At 44.9% G+C, this 16,051-nt stretch overlaps 1 protein-coding gene across 20 annotated transcripts in view; it reads left to right on the forward strand.

The window, feature by feature from the left end:
- The window catches only part of ttn.2 (titin, tandem duplicate 2), a 213,788-nt gene that overhangs the window by 184,654 nt on the left and 13,083 nt on the right, over window positions 1-16,051 (forward strand). For all 20 annotated transcript variants that reach the window (XM_071472682.1, XM_071472683.1, XM_071472679.1 and 17 more), the window contains 26 exons: window positions 56-352; window positions 536-1,123; window positions 1,235-1,537; window positions 1,653-1,949; window positions 2,208-2,495; window positions 2,621-2,920; window positions 3,151-3,302; window positions 3,403-3,553; window positions 3,700-3,999; window positions 4,275-6,041; window positions 6,225-6,518; window positions 6,634-6,921; window positions 7,097-7,396; window positions 7,562-7,896; window positions 8,070-9,801; window positions 9,940-10,242; window positions 10,493-10,804; window positions 10,937-11,227; window positions 11,396-11,695; window positions 12,094-12,235; window positions 12,341-12,504; window positions 12,652-12,954; window positions 13,731-14,012; window positions 14,189-14,782; window positions 14,911-15,201; window positions 15,407-15,706. In XM_071472682.1, coding sequence (XP_071328783.1) covers window positions 56-352; window positions 536-1,123; window positions 1,235-1,537; window positions 1,653-1,949; window positions 2,208-2,495; window positions 2,621-2,920; window positions 3,151-3,302; window positions 3,403-3,553; window positions 3,700-3,999; window positions 4,275-6,041; window positions 6,225-6,518; window positions 6,634-6,921; window positions 7,097-7,396; window positions 7,562-7,896; window positions 8,070-9,801; window positions 9,940-10,242; window positions 10,493-10,804; window positions 10,937-11,227; window positions 11,396-11,695; window positions 12,094-12,235; window positions 12,341-12,504; window positions 12,652-12,954; window positions 13,731-14,012; window positions 14,189-14,782; window positions 14,911-15,201; window positions 15,407-15,706 — 10,674 coding nt within the window. The remainder of the gene's footprint in view (window positions 1-55; window positions 353-535; window positions 1,124-1,234; window positions 1,538-1,652; window positions 1,950-2,207; window positions 2,496-2,620; window positions 2,921-3,150; window positions 3,303-3,402; window positions 3,554-3,699; window positions 4,000-4,274; window positions 6,042-6,224; window positions 6,519-6,633; window positions 6,922-7,096; window positions 7,397-7,561; window positions 7,897-8,069; window positions 9,802-9,939; window positions 10,243-10,492; window positions 10,805-10,936; window positions 11,228-11,395; window positions 11,696-12,093; window positions 12,236-12,340; window positions 12,505-12,651; window positions 12,955-13,730; window positions 14,013-14,188; window positions 14,783-14,910; window positions 15,202-15,406; window positions 15,707-16,051) is intronic.

Raw genomic sequence — 16,051 nt, forward strand, 5'->3', positions numbered from 1 at the left:
TGCAAAACATAATACCCTATTATTTCTATAAAACACATTATGTCTCTTTCTCCAGAAAAACCAAGCCCCCCACCAAAGCTTGGTGTGACTGATGTGTCCAAGGAGAGTGTGTCCTTGGCCTGGGCCAAACCAGAACAAGATGGAGGAAGCAGAATTACTGGCTACTTAGTGGAAGCTCTGGAGAAAGGCCAAGAGAAGTGGGTTAAGTGTGGTGTCACCAAGTCCATCCACCTCACAGTGTCTGGTCTGAGGGAGAATGCTGAGTATTTCTTCAGGGTCAGAGCTGAGAACCATGCTGGATTCAGTGAAGCTAAGGAAATGGTCTCCCCTGTATTGGTCAAAGACCAGTTTGGTAAGTTACATACAGAGTCAACAGATTTGTGAAGATTAACTTAAAAAGACAGAAAAACAACAGTATAAACCAATATTTATTTTTGTATTTATTGAGTTTAAATAGGAAATAACCAATTGAAATAACACAATATTGCACCAGTATAACAATGTCTGTTGTACCTCTGTTACTTTTTTGCTACAGAATCTCCTGAGATCAACATGAAGGATTTCCCTCATAATACTGTGTATGTTAGAGCTGGCTCCACCCTGAAGTGTGAGATCCCACTGACAGGCCGACCTTTGCCTAAAATCACTCTGTCCAAGGATAATGTGCTGCTGAAGTCAACCATGAGGTTCAACTCTGAAGTCACCCCTGACAGCATCAAGATCACTTTGCGTGAGAGCATTGCTGGAGACTCAGGACGCTATGATATCACTGCCTCTAACTCCAGTGGAACCACCAAGTCCTTTGTAAACATTGTGGTTCTGGACCGTCCTAGTGCCCCAGTTGGACCCGTGGAGCTATTTGACATCACAGAGGACAGTGTTAGCCTGAAGTGGCTCCCACCGGCATATGATGGTGGCAGCCCCATCACCAACTATATCATCCAGAAGAGGGAGACAACCACAGCCAACTGGATGGATGTCTCTTCTGCTGTGGCCCGCTGCACCATGAAGATCATGAAGCTGACCACTGGCCTGGAGTACCAGTTCAGAATCAGGGCTGAGAACAGATATGGAATCAGTGAGCACACTGACTCACCAACTGTTGCTGTCAGCCTTCCTTACAGTAAGTAGTCTTTCTTTTGCTTCCCTCTTTTATCAACATATGCATTACTTTTTCTATTCTGTTTTCTACAATAAATGTGTAAACCCTCCAACTCTGCTTCTTACCTGCCAGCTATTCCTGAGGCTCCATCGACTCCAGAGATCACTGCTGTAACTAGGGAAAGCATTACTGTAGCCTGGAAGGAGCCCAAATCAGATGGTGGTAGCCACGTGTTTGGCTACCATGTCCAGATGAAAGATAGGAACAGCATCCTTTGGCAGAGAGTCAACAAAATGGTGATCCGTGCTACACACTTCAAGGTCACCAACATCAATGCTGGACTTATTTATGAGTTCAAGGTGGCAGCAGAGAATGCTGCTGGAATGAGTGCCTTCAGCAAGATTTCAGATGCAGTGCTTGCTATTGATGCCTGTGGTGAGTGTAATGTGAAAAACTCTCTATAGAAGTCAAGGAAGTCTGAGTTAACTGTCACTGTTGTCTTATGATGAGTTCCCACTGTCTATTCACTGCCTCTGCATGATTCCTGCAGAGCCACCAATCAACTTGCGTATTAGTGACATCACCAAGAACACCATTAGCCTGGCCTGGCAGAAACCCAACTACGATGGTGGATCGCCAATCACTGGCTACATCATTGAGAAGAGAGAGGGTGTTTGTCCCAGGTGGTCCAAGGCTAACCTCACCAATGTCACAGATACCCGCTTCACTGTGACTGGCCTAACCCAGGAGGAGACATACGAGTTCAGAGTCATGGCCAAGAATGCTGTTGGTTCAGTGAGCAATCCATCCATGACTGCTGGACCAGCCACTTGTGTGGACACCTACGGTAGGGCTCTTTTGTGTTTTTGAACATTTTATTGCAAACAGTTGATTACCTTAAAATTTAGTACACTTTATATTGTTGGCTTTTCTCTAGTGCTGGGTTTTTTGTGAAACTGGATATCTTATTTTGGACAATAACTTTTTTCTTTTTTTTTTTTAAATAGTGATCTCTCCTAGACCCTTGTCCTTTTGCACACACATATATGATGCGTATATCCATCAGAATTTGAATTCACCTGTCTGTTTTTCATTTATCATTTAGGGGCCCCAGAGATTGAAATACCTCAGGAGTACCTTAGTGAGGTCAAACACAAGGCTGGCTCTAATGTGGAGCTCAAGTTTAATATCACAGCCAAACCTGCTCCCACTATTGAGTGGTTTAAGGATGGCAGAGAGCTTGAACCCACCTCCCAGCTCTCTTTCAAACACACATTTGAGTACACCAGTTTGTTCCTGAGGGAAACTACTCGTTTGAATTCTGGTACCTATGAGGTCAAGGTGAAGAACTCCCTGGGATCTGCATGCGCTGTTGTCAGGCTCCTCATTCAAGGTATTCAGATATTATTTAAAAACTGTATTTATAACAGTAACTTTTGTCTTGCGTGAAACTGATCTTACAGTATTTGCAGTAAAAACCACAAATCCCATTCATGGACATATCTCTCCCTTATCTAGACAAGCCAGGCCCCCCTGCTGGAGAGATTCAGTTTAAGAAGGTAACTGCTGACAACATAACCATCATGTGGTCCCCGCCTGCTGATGAGGGCGGTGCCATGGTAACTCATTACATTGTGGAGAAGAGAGAGACCAGTAGGGTCATGTGGTCCATTGTCTCAGAGAAACTGGTCGACTGCATCGTTAATGTGCCCAGACTCATTAAGGGCAATGAGTACATCTTCAGAGTCCGTGGAATAAACAAGTACGGCATTGGAGACCCACTAGAGTCTGAGCCTGTTATTGCAAAGAATGCATTTGGTAAGCAAACAAAATAAACTCATCATCATTCCCACAACTGCTGTTCAATGCGGAGTTGATTATTAGATTTGAAAAACAACTAAACTGCAATGTAATATTTTTATCATGTATAATATACAAGAGTTAAGGATACAGACAAGTTGTAAGAATATAGCAAGTTTTTTAAAAAAGGTTTTTAAACAATGGAAAAATAGTTTATTTAATTTTTATTTAATTTTTATTTCATACAGTTCCTCCTAGTGAGCCATCCAAGCCTAAAGTGACAATGATCACCAAGTCCACCATGACAGTGATCTGGGAAAGACCAGCATTAGATGGAGGCAGTGACATTGATGGCTACTACTTGGAGAAGAGGGAGAAGAAGAGTCTGCAGTGGTTCAAGGTTTGTTGGCTGACCTATTTTAAGAGATTTTTCTGAGCGTATAAGAAGCCACACTAAAAACTGTTAAGTGTGAGCATCACAAAGTAATTTCTTTGTCTAGGTGGTGAAGGGCACCATCAGAGACACCAGGCAGAAAGTCTCAAACCTGGTGGAGAACAATGAGTACCAGTACAGAGTTTGTGCTGTCAACAAGGCTGGAGCAGGAAACTACTCTGAGTCTTCTGACCTCTACAAGGCCTACGACCCCATCGGTATGCTTTTAATATGCACTTCACCATCACTATGACAGCCTTGTAGGAATTTCTTCTTAAGATTTCTTTATTGTTAAGGTCTTCACATGGAACCTCGGAACAATCCACATACATCCTTTTGTCACACTTCATTTTGTCTTCTTTAGATCTGCCTGGTGAGCCATCCAAGCTGCGTGTGGTTGACTCCACAAAGACTTCCATCACCCTCGGCTGGGAGAAGCCTGTCTATGATGGTGGCAGTGAAATCACACACTACACCTTGGACCAGATGAACACAGAGGAGAGAGAATGGGTGACCATCAACCCACAGGTCAAGACCTGTGAGTATGTGGTGTCCCACCTCAAACCTGGAACCTACTACTTCTTCAGAGTCTCTGCTGTCAACTGCAAGGGCAAAGGAGAGGACATCAAAATGTACCAGCCTGTGCAAGCCAAAGACATCTTGGGTTTGTATTCATATAGACTCTATTGTATTCCACAGGGCATGGGTCTTTTATATTTGTTATATGATAAAGAAAAAAACATATTAATATTGAGCATGACTTGAGTTCATTAAGGTGTTAGAAAGCTATTTCCTTTTGTTTTTATGGCTTCATATTATTGCCATAAAGTTGATTGTTATAATGAGTAAATCTATAGTCTGGTGGCTTACAATTATGCCATTGTCAATACCATTAACTAATTTGCCTTCTCCCATTTGTGTTACAATTCTCTCCAACAGAGGAGGCTGATTTGGACTTGGATGTTACCATGACGACCCAGTACACAGCCAGGGCTGGCCGAGACGTGGAAGTGTTTATCCCCCTGAAGGGACGCCCCGTCCCCAATGTCACCTGGCGCCGAGGTGACCGCAGCATGGCTGGTGACAACCGCTACACCATCACTAGCACTGAGCGAGCCACTACACTCCTCATACCCAAGGTCACTCGCGATGACTGTGGCAAGTATCTCCTGGAGATCGAGAACGGTGTGGGAGAACCCAAGATAATTACTGTTTCCCTGAAGGTTCTAGACAGTCCATCCACTTGCCAGAAACTGATGATCAAGAACGTGACAAGAGGAAAGCTGACCCTTAGCTGGGAGGCTCCTCTCATTGATGGTGGTTCCCCTGTCACTAATTACATTGTTGAGAAGAAGGCCTCTACCATGAAGGCTTACCAGGTGATCACAGCTGAATGTGCTAACACAACTTACAAGGTGTCCGGGCTAGAGGAGGATGTAGCTTACTTCTTCCGTGTGTCTGCTGAAAATGAGTATGGTGTGGGTGACACCTTTGAGACCACTGAGCCTGTCAGAGCCACAGAAACTCCAGGAGCTGTTAAACAACTGGTGATGGTGGACTCCACAAAGAACTCTGTTACCTTGCAGTGGACAAGACCTGACCACGATGGTGGCAGCCACATCACTGAATACATAATTGAGAAGAAAACGAGGGAAGATCACACTTGGACTTTGGGTGCTACATCCAAGCGCTGCAGCTGTGAGGTCACAGGACTCAAGGAGAATGCTGTCATGGACTTCAGAGTGTTTGCCAAGAATGAGAAGGGCAACAGTGACTTCTCCCAGATTGGTCCAATCACAGTGATGGACTTCATCATTCCACCAGAAGCCATCCTTAGTGACTACCCCAATGGAGAGCTTGCGGTTCGTATTGGTCAGAACATCCACATTGAACTGCCCTTCAAGGGAAAACCAAGACCTGCAATCAGCTGGCTGAAGGATAACTTGCCGCTGAAGGAAAGTGAGAAGATTCGCTTCAGGACCACTGACAACAAGACTGCAGTCACAGTCAGAGGAGCTAAGAAGGAGCATGCTGGCCAATACACCTTGGTCCTAGACAACAGAGTTGTCAAGAACTACTTTGACATTAATGTGATCACTCTGGGACCCCCCTCAGCACCTGTTGGCCCTATCCGCTTTGATGAAATTAAAGCTCAGAGTATCATCATCTCATGGGATGAGCCAAAGGAGGACGGAGGTGGCGAGATCACGTGCTACAGTGTGGAGAAACGTGAGACCTCCCAGGCCAACTGGAAGATGGTCTGCTCCAGTGTTGTCAGAATGACATTCAAGATTCCCAACCTTGTCAAGGGAACTGAGTACCAGTTCAGGGTCCGTGCAGAAAACAAGTATGGAGTCAGTGAACCACTCAACTCCTCAGACATTGTTGCCCAGCACCAGTACAAACCTCCAGGCCCTCCGGGAAAGCCAGTGGCCTTCAACATCACCAGTGATGGTATGACCATTAGTTGGGAGGCCCCAGGTTTCGATGGAGGATCCCCTATTTTGGGCTATCATGTTGAGAAGAAGGACAGGAACAGTCTCTTGTGGCAGAAAGTGAACTCCACCATCATCTCCAACAAAGAGTACAGAATCATTGGCCTCATGGAGGGACTGGAGTATTCTTTCAGAGTCTATGCTGAAAACAATGCTGGACTTAGCCCTGTTAGTGAACAGAGCAAACATGCGCTCGCTATCTCCCCCGTTGGTGAGTACACTCTTTGTTCATCCATTATATAAACAGGTCCAGGAAATGTTTAAAGATAACATTTAGGTATGTGATGTGTTTTTCTAATGTATGATTATTTTTATGATCGTGCTTGTTTCTGTATTACTTAAGGATTGTACAATCAAGCACAATGGATAAATTGCCTCTTTCTCATCTAATTAGATCCACCTGGCACCCCTGTCTGCATTGATGTAACCAGAGACTCAGTCACCCTGCAGTGGGATATCCCCAAGAGGGATGGTGGCAGCAAAATTGTGGCCTACAGTGTGGAAAGGCGCCAAGGTAGAGGCAAATGGCTGCGGTGCAATTTCACTGATATCAGTGAAACTCAGTTTACTGTGACTGGGCTGTCTGCTGGAGACAGATTTGAGTTCAGAGTGATTGCCAGGAATGCTGTGGGCACAGTCAGTCCACCATCCAACTCCTCTGGATACATCATGACCAAGGATGAGAGCAGTAAGTATTCTCAACATAGTTCAAAATATGTAGAGACATCAGCATAAATAGTGTGTTTCACACATCCCTTTGATTGTGCAGATCCTTCATTTGTTAATTTTCTTTGTATCTGCAGTTGCTCCTGAGATTGAGTGGTCTCCAGAGCAGGTGGTCACCCTCAGGGCTGGAGAGAACGTTAAACTCAGCTGCAGCATCACTGGACGTCCCGTCCCCCAGGTTGTCTGGTACAAGGATGGAAAAGAGATTGACAAGACGATCATGATCGACATTGAGATTACCACTGCCATTGGCACCAGCAGTCTGTTTATTCGTGATGCCGACAGGAACCACCGTGGAATCTACACTGTAGAAGCCAAGAACAGCTCTGGAACCAGGAAAGCTGATGTCAACGTCAGAGTACAAGGTTGGTAAACACTAATGAATATGTTTCAATATCTGCTAGAGACGTTGTATGGGACAAACATTTCCAAACCTGTTTCTGTTGACACCTGGGGTTTACAAAAGCTTTACAACTCATGTAAATAATATTGTAAAATAAAGCAATTTTTAACGTTCTTCTACCTTCTTGTTCGCATCAGATACCCCTGGACCTGTTGAGGGGCCTATTCGTTTCACCGGCATCACAGCTGAGAAATGCACTGTGTGGTGGAACCCACCGGAGAACGATGGCTGTGCTGCCATCACCCACTATGTGGTGGAGAAGAGGGAGACATCCAGGATCTCCTGGGCCATGGTCACCTCAAAGTGTGAAGCCTGTTCTTACAATGCCACCAACCTAATCAAGGGCAATGAGTACCAGTTCAGAATCTCTGCTGTCAACAAGTTTGGTGTTGGCAAACCACTGGACTCTGATCCTATCATTGCACAAATGCAATACAGTAAGCAAAGTCACTTATATATTGTCTAATATACTGACCAAACCTTAGAAACTTAACTCTATCTATTGCACTTGAAAATAGACAGAATAAAAAGTGAGAGGAAACTGTCTTCACATTCAAAGCTTAACTTTTATAATTTACAATATTTTCTACTCTCTCCCTCAGCTGTTCCTGATGCCCCTGGTACTCCAGATGCCACCCATGTGACCGGAGACAGCATCACCTTGTGCTGGACCAGGCCAAGGTCTGATGGAGGCAATGAGATCAAACACTACATTCTGGAGAGGAGAGAGAAGAAGAGCCTGCGCTGGGTGAAGGTTTCCTCAAAGAGGCCCATCACAGAGCTGAGGCACCGTGTCACCAATCTCACTGAGGGCAATGAGTACGAGTTCCGTGTCATGGCTGAAAATGGAGCTGGTGTCGGACCAGCCAGCAGTACCTCCAGGCTCTTCAAATGCAGAGAGCCAACCAGTGCTCCTAGTGCTCCAACAGTGATCAAGGTAGGCGTGCAGTAACCCCACATAAAATTGTATCAAAAACATCATTCATTCATTCATTCTTCAGTCCTACTCTCATTGCCTTAATGTAGAGATCAGAATATAGAGAAACAACAACAAAGAAAATAATACATTAGAAATTTTATTATGAACTCTGCTCTTTTCTTGACAATCAGGTTATTGACTCCACTAAGTCCTCTGTTACCCTGGAATGGACCAAGCCAGTCTTTGATGGTGGCATGGAAATCATTGGCTACAATATCTACATGTGTAAGGCCAGTCTGGAGGAGTGGCACAGAGTCAACAGCCAGATTTGCATCCATACCAGGTACACTGCTAAGGGCCTAGTGCCCGGAGAGCTCTATAAGTTCAGGGTCAGTGCTGTAAATGGATCAGGAGAAGGTGAAACCTCAGAGATGCCCAACCCTGTTCAGGCTCTGGACAGACTTACATCTCCCGAGATTGACATTGATGCCAACTTCAAGCAAACTCACATCGTAAAGAATGGTGGCATGGTCACCCTTCACATTGCCTTCCATGGCAAACCAGCTCCACTTGCTACCTGGTCTAAGGCAGACGGTGAGCTGCCTGTCATGGCTGATGTGAACACCACAGATTCGTTCTCTACTCTGACCATTGAGGGGTGCACAAGGTATGAAGCTGGCAAATACACCCTGTCTCTGGAGAACAATAGTGGGCGCAAGTCCATTACATTCACTGTTAAAGTGCTGGATACACCTGGACCTCCAGGAGCCATCACCTTTAAAGATGTTACCCGGGGAGCCTTGACAATGATGTGGGATGCCCCCACCAATGACGGCGGCTCCCGAATCCATCATTACATCGTAGATAAGCGCGAGGCCAGCCGCCTGGCCTGGCAGGAGGTCAGCACCAAGTGCTCCCGCCAGATTATCAGGGTAACCGGTCTGGATATTGGTGTGCCATATTTGTTCAGGGTGATTGCTGTTAACCAGTATGGCCAGGGAGAACCCCATGAGTTGACAGAGCCTGTCATTGCCACAGAAGAACCTGCTCCACCAAAGAGACTTGATGTCGTTGACACCACCAACTCCACAGCCTCGCTGGTTTGGCTGAAGCCGGAGCATGATGGAGGCAGCCGCATCAGAGGCTACATCGTTGAATTCAGAGCTAAAGGCACTGACCGCTGGGTTGTTTGCGGAGAGACTAAGTCTCAGAAGATGCTGGTGGAGGGTCTGATCGAGAACACAGAGTATGACTTCAGAGTCAAGGCCAAGAACGATGCTGGAATTAGCGAGCCTCATGGCTCCTTTGGCTCCGTGGTCATTAAGGAGCCTCGTATTGAACCAACTGCTGACCTCAGCAGCATCACCAATCAGCTCATCACCTGCAAGACCTCCAGCACCTTCACAATCGACATCCCTATCAGTGGCAGACCTGCACCCAAGGTTACCTGGAAGCTGGAAGAGATGAAGCTGAAGGAGACTGACAGAGTGTCCATTAAGACCACAAAGGAGAGAACCACTCTGGTGGTGAAAGACAGCAAGAGAAGTGACAGTGGCAAATACTACTTGACCCTAGAGAATGCTGCTGGTGTGAAGACGTTCACAGTGACTGCTGTTGTCGTTGGCAGACCGAGTCCACCAACAGGCCCTCTGGAAATTTCTGGAGTTTCCTCAGAGTCCTGCACCTTGTCTTGGTCTGAGCCAGCTGATGATGGTGGCACTGAAATCAGCAACTACATTGTAGAAAAACGAGAGTCTGGCTCTGCCTCCTGGCAAGTGGTAAACTCGAGTGTGAAGAGAACCACCATCAAAGTGACTCATCTTACCAAGTACATGGAGTACACCTTCAGAGTTTGCGCTGAGAACAAGTTCGGAGTCAGCAAGTCCATTGAGTCTGCTGCTGTTGTCATTGAGCATCCATTTGGTAAGTTCTGTTCAATGGGTACACAGAATATTTGCCCTGACTGTATATGTATGGATACCAAAGTTTAATGAATTTTGTAAATGTGTTTAGGCCAAATTAAGAATCCCTGAATCCCTCATCTCCACTTCATATTCACAGTTCCTCCAAGTCCTCCAACTCGTCCAGATGTGGTATCTGTGTCTGCCAATGCCATCAGCATCAAATGGGATGTTCCATATGCAGACGGTGGCAGCAAGGTGACAGGCTACTGGATTGAGAAGAAGGAGAGGAACACAATTCTGTGGGTGAGGGAAAACAAACTGCCCTGCCTGGAATGCCATTACAAGGTATCCAACCTGATTGAGGGCCTCGAGTACCAGTTCAGGGTGTATGCCATGAACATTGCCGGACTCAGCAAGGCCAGCGAGGCTTCCAGACCTGCGACTGCACTCAATCCTGTTGGTGAGGGAAACATTCATGTCCTAACTGGACACATTTATTATATTAACTAATGACAGGTTATTCCCCATGACAGCTAATCAACAAAAACTTTAGTTCAACCAAAGCCCTAACAACTGATCAATGAGTTAATCTGATTACAAAACTTGTAGTGTTGTATTCATCTTCTTAAACCTCAGAAAAGAGCATAAAAAGCTTTGTGATTAAATTTGTTGGATAGTTTGATGATAAACGTTTCCGTCTCCTCACTCAGATCCACCTGGTAAACCTGAGGTGACAGACATCAGCCGCTCCTCTGTTTCATTGTGCTGGACTGTGCCATTCAATGATGGTGGCAGCAAGATCATCGGTTATGTGGTGGAGAAGAAGGTCTACAGCACAGATGAGTGGGATGACAACCGCTGGCTCAAGTGCAACTACACCACCATCACTGAGAACTACTTCACTGTTACTAACCTGGGAGAGGGAGAGACCTTTGAATACCGTGTCATTGCCAAGAATGCTGCAGGTGTCCACAGTGCTCCCTCAGAGTCCACCGGACCAGTCACATGCAAGGATGAATACTGTAAGTTCGACTTAAAAGGGCATTATGATTAGGATATATTTTCATTTTCAGTTTAGATTCCCATGGAAATCTTAAAATTTATAATGATTCCTTCTTGATACATAAAAATCTATTATTATTTCTTTGATGCAGCTCCTCCCAAAGCTGAGCTGGACAGCAAACTGGTGGGTGAGACGGTCATTGTCTCTGCCGGATCTGACCTTGTCCTGGATGGCACTGTAGGTGGTAAGCCAGAGCCTACAGTGTTCTGGTCCAAGGGTGACAAGATTTTGGAGCTTGGGGAGAAATACTCACTGACTTACACTGCTACCAGAGCCATGGCTGTCATCAAGAACTGCGACAGATACGATACAGGCAGATACGTCCTTACCGTCAAGAATGCCAGTGGAACCAAGACTGCTGCCGTCAGCGTTAAAGTTCTAGGTGGGCAGCCAAAAACTACATTAATTAAACTGTAATCATATGATTTCAGACACTGAGGTTAGAGGTTATCACTTACTTGAATGTTGACTCTGAACTGAATAGCAAGACATTTAGTAGAGTAACAGATAAGTGTATCACAGGATTGTCTGATGGGTTTCCCTCTTTCAGACACACCCGGACCTCCAGCTGATAAGATCGTAATCAGCAGAGTGACAGAGGAGAAGTGTACGGTTTCCTGGAAGATTCCTCTGGAGGATGGTGGGGACTCTGTCGCCCATTACATTGTGGAGCGTCGCGAGACCAGCCGTCTGAACTGGGTCGCCATGGAGACCGAGTGTAAGACTCTGTCCTGTGTCAGCACCAGGCTGATCAAGAACAATGAGTATATCTTCAGAGTCAGAGGAGTCAACAAGTTTGGACCTGGAGTTCCTCTTGAGTCCGATCCCGTCATCGCTAGAAACGCCTACAGTAAGCTGCAACATTTCTCTTCGTCTAACTTTTCATCACACCTTTTATTCTTACCAGTCGTCCAGCTTTTCACTTCAGACTAAATTTTAGGAATAGCTGAGGAGATCTTTTTTCAGCATAATTTTATATTTGAGGCAAAACGTTATTACCCTTTTGTGAAATGAACTGGACACACTGAGGACATATGGTTAAAGAATGTTGTTAAATGCTATGCTGTGTTAAATGTTTTATCTTGATGTCTGCCAAATTTTGGGTTTATTTTTTAAACATTATTACAGAAAACAAATGGAAAATTGAGATTATTAACCTTGCAGAAATGTTAAAACAATTAAATACAGCAATATCCAGCAAATGTTTGCAAAAGAAACTGTAACTGACGTATTCCATCTCTCCCCCAGCGATCTCGTCCCAACCGGGCACACCGGAAGCTACAGCGGTGGGCAAGGAGCATGTCATCATTGAGTGGCTGAAGCCTGAGAGCGATGGAGGCAGCGAGATCAAAAACTACATAGTGGATAAACGAGAGAAGAGCAGCACCAGGTGGGAACAAGATCTGAAGGACTAAATTCAATTAAATTCCATTCTGAATTATTGATGCTTATCATAGCTCTCTCATGATATCCTTTCATTTCTTCTCTGGAACAGATGGACCCGGGTGAATAGAACTTACACCATCTACGACACCCGTCTGAAGATCACAGGCCTGCTGGAGGGAAGCGAGTACCAGTTCAGAGTGACTGCTGTGAACGCTGCTGGAGACAGCCAGCCAAGTGACGCCTCGCCATACATCCTCTGCAAAGACCCCACATGTAAGACATTTAACTATATATTCACAGTCTTGTATTTCAAACATTAACTGGTACAAAAGGGAACAGTTTACATAAGATACATAAGATTATTTTCCACTTGATGAGGAGATGTATGATTTATTTGTATTTACCTTAATCTACTTCCAGATACACCAGCTCCTCCGTCGATGCCTCGCATCACTGACACGACGAAGCACAGCATCAGCATGACCTGGACCAGGCCCATGTACGATGGAGGTTCAGATGTCACTGGCTATGTGGTGGAGATCCTAGAGGAGGGCTCAGAGCAGTGGTACCGCGCCACCACCAAGGCACTCAAGACCAATGAGTACATGGCTGCGGGCCTGGCAGCCAATAAGAAGTACAGGTTCAGGGTAGCTGCTGTCAACAACAATGGCACCGGGGAGTTCAGTGAACCTAGTGCTGAGGTTGAGCCCCTGGAGAGAGTTGGTGAGTCACTGATGATTTCTGTTAGAGAATAACACAATTAAAACATCAGTTTTTTTATTTTATTTTGTACCAACTTCATATCATTATAGCAATAACCAATACCAAACAGCTGACATAACTCATCTTACACCACATGCTTAAGATTGGACCAAAGCTAGGAACAATACTTCGGTCATGGCAGAAGGCGTAGAAAGCAAAACTTTAGTCAGCAGAGACTGGAAGTTGAGTTAAATCTAGTTCAATTATCAAGAACAACATCTATTAATCACCAGCAGCACCACATTGTAAACAAGTCAATTAGCCTATTATACTAATTTTCATCTCATCTTTAAACAAATCTTTATTGGCTTGCCATATAAAGCATTTACAAGTTTTATTTTCCTCACAATTTCAACCCAATTTCTTAAAAACAAAAGTGATAAGTGAAGAAGTTATAAAAGTAGTTAACGCAACATTTTTTGAAGATTTTCACCTAATTTCTAAAATTATCATATTGAAATAAGATAGTCATGATCTTAAATTTCTTTATCACAGCATACTTATCTTGTGACAAAATTGTCTAAAATCATATACTTACTATCAAGGGAATATTTAATGTTACTTAAAAATGTACACTGTCAAGCTTTAGATGTTTCTTCAGTCATGTGAAGGTTGTAGTTAATTCTTTTGTGTTTTCCAAACAAAGCTCTTGTTTTTCGCCAGTACCAGACTTTGATCAATGTCAACTGTTACTTGGCAATTGCAGCATAATCTGACTCTCCCCTTACTCTGCTCAGAAATGCCTGACCTGGAGCTGGCCGACGACCTGAAGAAAACTGTGTGTCTGCGTGCCGGTGGAACCCTGCGTCTGTTTGTGTCCGTCACTGGACGGCCAACACCAGTGGTGGCCTGGAGGAAGACAGGGGTGGAGCTGCAGAGCCGCGGCTACATTGAAACCACTGATAGCTATACCTTGCTGATGGTAGAGAAGGTTGATCGCTACGACTCTGGAAAATATGTTGTAGAGGCAGAGAACCCATCTGGCAAGAAGACTGCCACCATCCTGGTTAAAGTCTATGGTACGTCATCCTAAATGTCCACAATCACACTATGATGAATGTATAAAAAGGTAAATGTAAAAAAAGTAAATAATTTAAAAACTTTTCTTCGCTTAGATTAATCACTTTTACAGCCTTAATTTGTCCCTTTTTAAAGACACCTGTAAACACACATTAATGTCTTTTATTCCTGACAGACACTCCTGGTCCTCCAGGCTCTGTGAAAGTGAAAGACTATACCAAGGAGTCTGTTGTAATCACCTGGGATGTCCCAAGTATCGATGGTGGTGCTCATGTCAGCAACTACATTGTAGAGAAGCGTGAAGCCAACATGAAATCATACAAGACCGTCACCACTGAGTGTAGGAAGACCTTATTCAGAATCACAGGTCTTGAGGAGGGCATGCATTACCACTTCAGAGTCCTGCCAGAGAACATCTATGGTGTCGGTGAGCCCTGCGAGACAACCGAGGCTGTGCTGGTGTGCGAGGTGCCGTCAGTGCCTCTGAACTTCCAGATTGTCGATGTGACCAAGTCCTCTGTCACACTGCACTGGGAGAAGCCACTGCATGATGGCGGCAGCAGGCTGACAGGCTACGTCATCGAAGCCTGCAAGGTAGGCTCAGACAGGTGGAGCACCGTGGCAACAGTCAAGGCCTCATTGTCCCAGCACACCATCCAATCCCTGATGGAGAACGACCAGTACTTGTTCAGAATCCGAGCCACCAACAGCAGGGGGGCTAGCGAGCCCATGGACATTGTCAGTCCAGTCACAATCCAGGAGATCAAGGGTAAGAAACCACCTACAAACATCCACAATTTTCAACACAAACACTTTTGCTGTTGCTAAAACTCAGAGAAGTTTCACAGAAATCAGTAAAATACAATGAACACATCACATTCCTCTTGTGTATTCCAGTGATGCCCAAGATCGACATGACCAGCATCCCTCAGAAGATCGTTCATGTGCACCGTGGCAAACCCATTGATCTCAACATTCCAATAAAGGCCAAACCACAGGCTGTCTGCTCCTGGTTCTTTGGTGGTATCAAGTTGAAGGACAGCCTAGATCGCATCAAGATTGACAGCAATGGCAAATACACCCACCTTGTCATCCGTGAGACCACAATCAACGACACGGGAGACTATACACTTGAAGTGAAGAATGCCATCGGCATGGCAACCGAGGTCATCAAAGTCATCATCCTTGGTAAGGAGACTTTCTGCAAACAAATAAGGCTATACAGAGATAGCGTGTGTGTTAAAATGTCATTTTAAGGATTAGAGAATTAAAAATGTTGTAACCATTGCTATCTTCAGTGAATAAGATTCAAATGATTTATTATACAAGTATAATTCAACTGATATGGAAACATTCAAAGATTCTGACAAGCCACCCTCTTGTATTTATCCAGACAAACCTGGCATCCCTGTCGGTCCAATGAAGATTGAGGAGGTTGACGGTGTGTCAGTGACAGTGAGCTGGGAACCTCCAGAGAAGGACGGTGGGGCCAATGTCAGTGGCTACGTGGTGGAGCAGCGTGATGCACACCAGCCAGGCTGGACCACCATCTCTGAGTCAGTGACCCGACCATGCTTCAAGTTCACCAGACTAACAGAGGGAACCGAGTATGTGTTCCGTGTTGCCGCTATGAATCGCTTCGGAGTAGGTGGCTTTCTGCAGTCTGAGGTGGTGGAGTGCAAGAGCGCCAAGAGTGAGTCCTCTTTCCATCAAAAACATGTCCAGTTTCATGTGCCAACACTGTCGCTGTTTTACAAACTTCTTATTATTCTTACTTTTCTTTTTGGTCCTATTCATTCTCAGTCTTTTGGTATCAATTTTTTGCTTTGCAGACATCTGTTATAAAAAGTCACAAAAAACATGCTTGCACAGTGACAGCCCAATGGCTACCAAGAATGTCCAAGTAGCAACTACTTAATATCTTTTTGGCCATGTAACAACTTAATAGCAACATTATAATGGTGATGCACAATGGTCAAGCAACCATCTAGACCAAGCTAATTTTGCCTTTTCTAGATAATTACCGCTTGTACTACTG

This window comes from Trachinotus anak, unplaced genomic scaffold (assembly GCF_046630095.1).
Source record: "Trachinotus anak isolate AG129_WGS33_773 ecotype Australia unplaced genomic scaffold, CSIRO_AGI_Tana_v1 ptg000039l, whole genome shotgun sequence".
NCBI classification, from domain to species: Eukaryota; Metazoa; Chordata; class Actinopteri; order Carangiformes; family Carangidae; genus Trachinotus; species Trachinotus anak.